Source organism: Sinocyclocheilus anshuiensis, unplaced genomic scaffold (genome assembly GCF_001515605.1).
Source record: "Sinocyclocheilus anshuiensis isolate Anshui unplaced genomic scaffold, SAMN03320099.WGS_v1.1 scaffold1225, whole genome shotgun sequence".
In the NCBI taxonomy this organism is placed as follows: domain Eukaryota; kingdom Metazoa; phylum Chordata; class Actinopteri; order Cypriniformes; family Cyprinidae; genus Sinocyclocheilus; species Sinocyclocheilus anshuiensis.
Genome location: NW_015552623.1, coordinates 416,472 through 422,441, shown reverse-complemented (window position 1 = coordinate 422,441; position 5,970 = coordinate 416,472). Strand labels below are relative to the sequence as shown.

Genomic DNA, 5,970 nt, shown 5'->3' with positions numbered 1-5,970 from the left:
CACATACGAGGAATTTGTTTTAGTGACAGAAGCTCCACAGTGCAACAGAATGACAGTGACAAGACAGGACATACATAATAAAATACAATATATAAATATATATCATATTAGTAAATATAGATAATATACAAAATAGACAATGTACAAAATAGCAAAAACACAATATATAATATAGACAATTATGTATGTTACAATTAAATATACATATTTAGCCTATGGAAAATTAAGCCTCTTAACACTTTTTGCTTTGAGACATTTTCTTGTCAACAAATTATCTTTATCATAATAAAAAACATATGTGTGACCCTGGACCACAAAACCAGTCATAAGTAGCACAAGTATATTAGTAGCAATAGCCCAAAATACATTGTATGGGTCAAAATTATGAATTTTTCTTTTATGCCAAAAATCATTAGGATATTAAGTAAAGGTCATGTTCCATGAAGATATTTTGTAAATTTCCTACCGTAAATATATCAACTTAATTTTTGATTAGTAATATGCCATTGCTAAGAACTTCATTTGGACCAATTTAAACACTATTTTCTCAATATTTAGATTTTTTTTGCACCCTCAGATTCCAGATTTTAAAATAGTTATATTTCGGCCAAATATTGTCCTATCCTAACAAACCATACATCAATGGAAAGCTTATTTATTCAAAATAAATAATCTCGAAAAATTGATGACTGTTTTTTTGGTCACACATAAACTAAGAGATTTTTTTTTTTTTTAATGTAGAAAAAAATGAAAACTGTTGTCTAAATACTGAATGTTTACAATTAATAATTTTTAATTCATTCTTAATACCTCTGATGAATTCCTAATTATTTTACTTATGTAATACAGTATTTAAAATTTATGTTTAATATACTTAATATTACATTAATACTTAAATTACAATTACATGTCATATGGCATAATATTTCTGTTTTTATATATTTTATTTCTATATGAACATAATTTATGTAACATTAATTTAAATATTGTATTATGGTAGTATTTGTTGCAACACCTTATATTTACTCTGATTTGAATGACTTACAATAATGACAATTTGCAGACAAAAAAAAATTATGCTTTTATGAAAATAATCTCATGATTAAAAAATAATCGAAATGGTTCTACAAAAATGAATAACTTTTTAAAGCTGAATGCACTTATTCTTTTATTTTGATTTTGGGGTGAAATATGACATGAACGTTGACCTGAATGTTTTTGGATATTTAATCAGAACATTTCTGCATTAAGTTATAGTTTCCTCCTCACCTGACGTCCCTTGTATCATGAAGCCAAAGAGTTTATTGACTGCATGCAGTGTGGAGAGGTAATATTGTAATATATTCTCATAACTTCTCATTTCTTTTGGAGAATTCTCTTATTTTTGACACATGTCTTTGCAGTATTCCTGATCATCTATTCGGTCCTCCATTGGGCCTCCTGACGCCCTCAGCTATGGGCAGCAAACTGCGGAGACCATCAGCTCTTCCCACCCCAGTCAGCCGCCGGATCTCTGGCATCCCTGCACTCACACCCAAGAGTGCGTCACGTCTGAGTAAACCTTCCCAGGTCACAGAGCACTCATCGAGCTCCAGCCAAGCTGCCACTCATTCAAAGTGGTACTTTTGGCCCTTAAACTGCATCTAAATCTAAACCGAAATCTCTGATATTCCATAGCTTGTCACAATCTCTTTATATGTATAAAGTCAAACTTTGCATTTACAGCCCTGAAAACATGAAGGAAAGTGAGAGTCAGGAAGAAAAGCAAACTTCAGTGTCCAATGAGGAGACCTGCCCTCCAGCTGACCTCCAGCCCTGCTCCCTGGTCTTAATCAGAACATTTCTGCATTAAGTTATAGTTTCCTCCTCACCTGACGTCCCTTGTATCATGAAGCCAAAGAGTTTATTGACTGCATGCAGTGTGGAGAGGTAATATTGTAATATATTCTCATAACTTCTCATTTCTTTTGGAGAATTCTCTTATTTTTGACACATGTCTTTGCAGTATTCCTGATCATCTATTCGGTCCTCCATTGGGCCTCCTGACGCCCTCAGCTATGGGCAGCAAACTGCGGAGACCATCAGCTCTTCCCACCCCAGTCAGCCGCCGGATCTCTGGCATCCCTGCACTCACACCCAAGAGTGCGTCACGTCTGAGTAAACCTTCCCAGGTCACAGAGCACTCATCGAGCTCCAGCCAAGCTGCCACTCATTCAAAGTGGTACTTTTGGCCCTTAAACTGCATCTAAATCTAAACCGAAATCTCTGATATTCCATAGCTTGTCACAATCTCTTTATATGTATAAAGTCAAACTTTGCATTTACAGCCCTGAAAACATGAAGGAAAGTGAGAGTCAGGAAGAAAAGCAAACTTCAGTGTCCAATGAGGAGACCTGCCCTCCAGCTGACCTCCAGCCCTGCTCCCTGGTCTTTAATATGGAGGATGAGCCTGAGGAACCTCCTGCCTGTGAGCCAGCAGTTGTGGAGAGTCCCTCTGATTCGCCTTCATGTGATCCAGAGCCTCCTCAAGTCGACATCAAACCCCCAGCACTTCCAAGCTCAGTGGACACCCAAAAACACCTGCAGATCTCCGAGAAAAAGGAAGTTAAAGAGGTGAAATAAACTCTATTTGGAGTGTTTTTTATTTTACATGTGTTAGAAGAAACTTCAACAGATCTGAAAATGTTACAATTGTAGGTTTTGCTTGTGGACGCACCGGCACCAGCACTTCAGCCATCAGAAAAGCTGCTAATTGATCTCTCCAATACCCCAGACCTGATCAAGACTTCCTCTGGAAAGCCTTGGGGAGGACAGGTGAGAGGAAAGATTTTTATATAAACTACCGTGCAAAAGTCTCCAATGCTCACCAAGGTTGCATTTATTTGATCAAAAATACAGTAAAAACAATAATATTGTGAAATATTGCATTTTAAAATGTTTCTATTTTAATTTATTTTAAAATGTTATTAATTTCAGCAGTCATTACTCCAGTCTACAGTGTGCGCAATCCTTCAGAAATCATTCTAAAATGCTTATTTAATGCTCAAGAAACATTAGTTATTGTCAGTATTGAACAGTTGTGCTGATTTATGTTTTTTGGAAACCATGATACATGTTTTTTCAGGATCTATAGATGAATAGGGAGCTTAACAGCACTTATTTGAAAAATAAAAATGTGTTACACCATTATAAATGTCACTTTTAATCAATCTAATGTGTCCTTAGTGAATAAAGATAGTAAAATCTTTTTTTTGTTTGTTTTTTAAAATTATTGACCCCAAACTTTTAAACGGTAATGTGTATTCTTATATTGCTTTCATTCTTCAGGTACTTATAATGTTTATTTAAATTAATTTGTAATTATTGGCTTCTTTTTCTCTAGTTAATTGATCTGAGCTCACCTCTTATAAAGTGGAGTCCAGAGGACAAGAAAGAAAATGCTGAGAATGCAGCTCCACTGATCGACTTGTCTTTTTAGAGGACCTGCAAAATTTACTGTGAACTGTGCCAAGAAAAAAATTAACTGGAGCATTTCATACTGTTTAATACTGTTCAAATTAATTTAAGAGGGAGCATGGATGCTGCTGTGCTTTAATAGCCTGTGTGTTTTTATTTGTGTTGTCTGTCTTACATGATTGTATGTAATTATGGTGATCTGCAGTATTTTAGAAATCATAGTTGTTGTATTTTCCCCAAAAGGTACAAATAAATGTTCAATTTACGTCTGCCATTGCTTTGGGTTTTTGGTTACATTTTGGAGAAGGACTCTTGGCATTTTGGGAAATCTGTCTCTCACACAAACATCCTCCTATACGGTAGGGGGCGGTATTCATGTACTGTTTTCAGACTTTTAGCATCTGAAGCGTAGAAGAAGACGCCCATAGCGCGCCATGTTCATTTGCCAAATGTTTACTTCAAATTCTAAATTAAAAATGCGCTTTGCTTGATCATTTACCTTAATACATTTGTACAACTGAACTTGTGATGTTAAAATGTCAACGCTCGTCTTAGACAATGGTGCGTACTTCGCTAAAATCGGGTACAGTCATGAGAAAGTCAGGTACAGTGTATTTTTATGCATTCCTTATTGTTTAAAACATATTCTATTATGTGATTTACGTTCGTTATATTGAGCTAAGCACCGATTTTTTTTTCTCATTAGTGTTATCCCAAATTGCCAATTCCGTTCGAAGACCTCCAGACTGAAAACATTCACTGCTAATCAGTTGGATGAAATCAAAGATCCGTCTGGACTCTTCTACATCCTTCCTTTTCAAAAGGTATGGCCTCGATATGAATTATAAACTTCTCTGCAAGCTATATAAAGCGAATTGTGTCTTAGGTCATCTCTTCTGCATCTATATCAGGGGTTCCTTGTAAACTGGGATGTGCAGCGCAAAGTCTGGGATCATCTGTTTGGAAAAGAGATGTTTAAGGTACTTTAATGATTACAAACATACGTTTTCAGTTTCATAAATGTGCAGTATGAGATATTCAGCCTGTGCACAATATGTTTGCAGGTGGACTTTGCAGATACCAACATTGTGATAACAGAACCGTACTTCAACTTCAGCTCAATTCAGGAATCCATGAATGAGATTTTATTTGAAGAATATCAGTTCCAGTCAGCACTCAGAATTAATGGTAAGTTTATTGTTCTAAATTTAGATTAGAACACTACCAGATGAATTTATAAATCTGATGAAATTTCATTTTTCAGCTGGATCTTTGAGTGCTCATCGGTACTTCCATGAGAATAACTCCGAGCTGTGTTGCATTGTGGTGGACAGCGGCTTCTCCTCCACGCACATTGTTCCCTATTGCAGAGGAAGAAAGATGAAGGAGGGCATTTGCAGGTGAGTGCTAATTATCCTAATGCTGTATAATTCTATATGCACTGAAGATCTTTTTATTAATCTCTTTGCACTTCCTAGGATAAATGTAGGAGGAAAGCTGCTCACCAACCATTTGAAGGAGATCATTTCATACAGGTACGCTTTGCACCATTTAAAGACGTAAATTCTTTGTCAGTTCTTTGTTATAGCTTGTGACAATTTTGTATTAAAGGCAGCTGCATGTGATGGATGAGACTTATGTGATTAATCAGGTCAAGGAAGATGTGTGTTATGTGTCACAAGATTTCTGCAAGGACATGGAGATTGCACAGTAAGTTTGGATAAACTGGATTGCTGTGCATATATACTGTAAATAAATAAACATACATACATACAGTATAAACACAAAAGTAATACTTTTATTCAGCAAAGATGCATTAAACTGATCAAAAGTGACAGTAAAAACTTTTATAATTTTACAAAACATTTCTATTTTTGAAATGAATGCTGTTCTTTTGAACTTTGTATTCATCAAAGTGTTCTGAAAAACATGCATCACGGTTTCCAGTAAAATATTAAACAGCGACTGTTTTCAACATTGATATTAAGAAATGTTTGAGAAAAAACTCTTGACCAGGGGCACATCAGGTAATCACAAGTTTAGACTATGGGTGCTCCAGAGAAGGAACAAAATGTCAAAAACAAAAAGTGGATCCCATTGCAAAAAAAAAAAAAAACAGAAAAATCCACATCCAGGCACTCACATAGCAAGCAAAGTAAAAAGCCTTTAATTATAAGACGGCTACATATTACAAAACACCAACGCGTATCATCCCAAGCAGTTCTCTTGTCATGGTCTTAGACAATAGAGAGTGAGAAATGGTTAAATAGATACACCTGTGACTATACATTTTCAATATCTAACCAATAGATGCCCCTTAGGAGTTTAAGAGCTTTCTCTAAATAAATACACCTGTGATTATACATTTTTAGGATCTAACTACTAGATGTCTCTTGGGTATTTACAAATGTAGCATTTGTCAAACCATCCAAAAAAAAATTAAAAATACAGTATCACAAACTATCCCAAAGGACATAACAGTGGGAAAAAATATATATACATTGGTATAAAATA

General features: G+C 35.2%; 2 protein-coding genes across 4 annotated transcripts in view; both read left to right on the top strand.

The window, feature by feature from the left end:
• The window catches only part of LOC107666292 (G2 and S phase-expressed protein 1-like), a 10,663-nt gene extending 6,942 nt beyond the window's left edge, over positions 1–3,721 (top strand). For all 3 annotated transcript variants that reach the window (XM_016457526.1, XM_016457525.1, XM_016457527.1), the window contains exons 11-12: positions 2,698–2,814; positions 3,383–3,721. In XM_016457526.1, the coding sequence (XP_016313012.1) occupies positions 2,698–2,814; positions 3,383–3,478 (213 nt within the window). In that variant the 3' untranslated portion in view covers positions 3,479–3,721. The remainder of the gene's footprint in view (positions 1–2,697; positions 2,815–3,382) is intronic.
• Positions 3,722–3,845: 124 nt separating this feature from the next.
• The window catches only part of LOC107666274 (actin-related protein 6-like), a 13,444-nt gene continuing 11,319 nt past the window's right edge, over positions 3,846–5,970 (top strand). Inside the window, exons 1-7 of the mRNA XM_016457501.1 lie at positions 3,846–4,060; positions 4,163–4,280; positions 4,368–4,436; positions 4,521–4,644; positions 4,721–4,856; positions 4,935–4,991; positions 5,068–5,166. Of these exons, the coding sequence (XP_016312987.1) occupies positions 3,993–4,060; positions 4,163–4,280; positions 4,368–4,436; positions 4,521–4,644; positions 4,721–4,856; positions 4,935–4,991; positions 5,068–5,166 (671 nt within the window). The 5' untranslated portion in view covers positions 3,846–3,992. The remainder of the gene's footprint in view (positions 4,061–4,162; positions 4,281–4,367; positions 4,437–4,520; positions 4,645–4,720; positions 4,857–4,934; positions 4,992–5,067; positions 5,167–5,970) is intronic.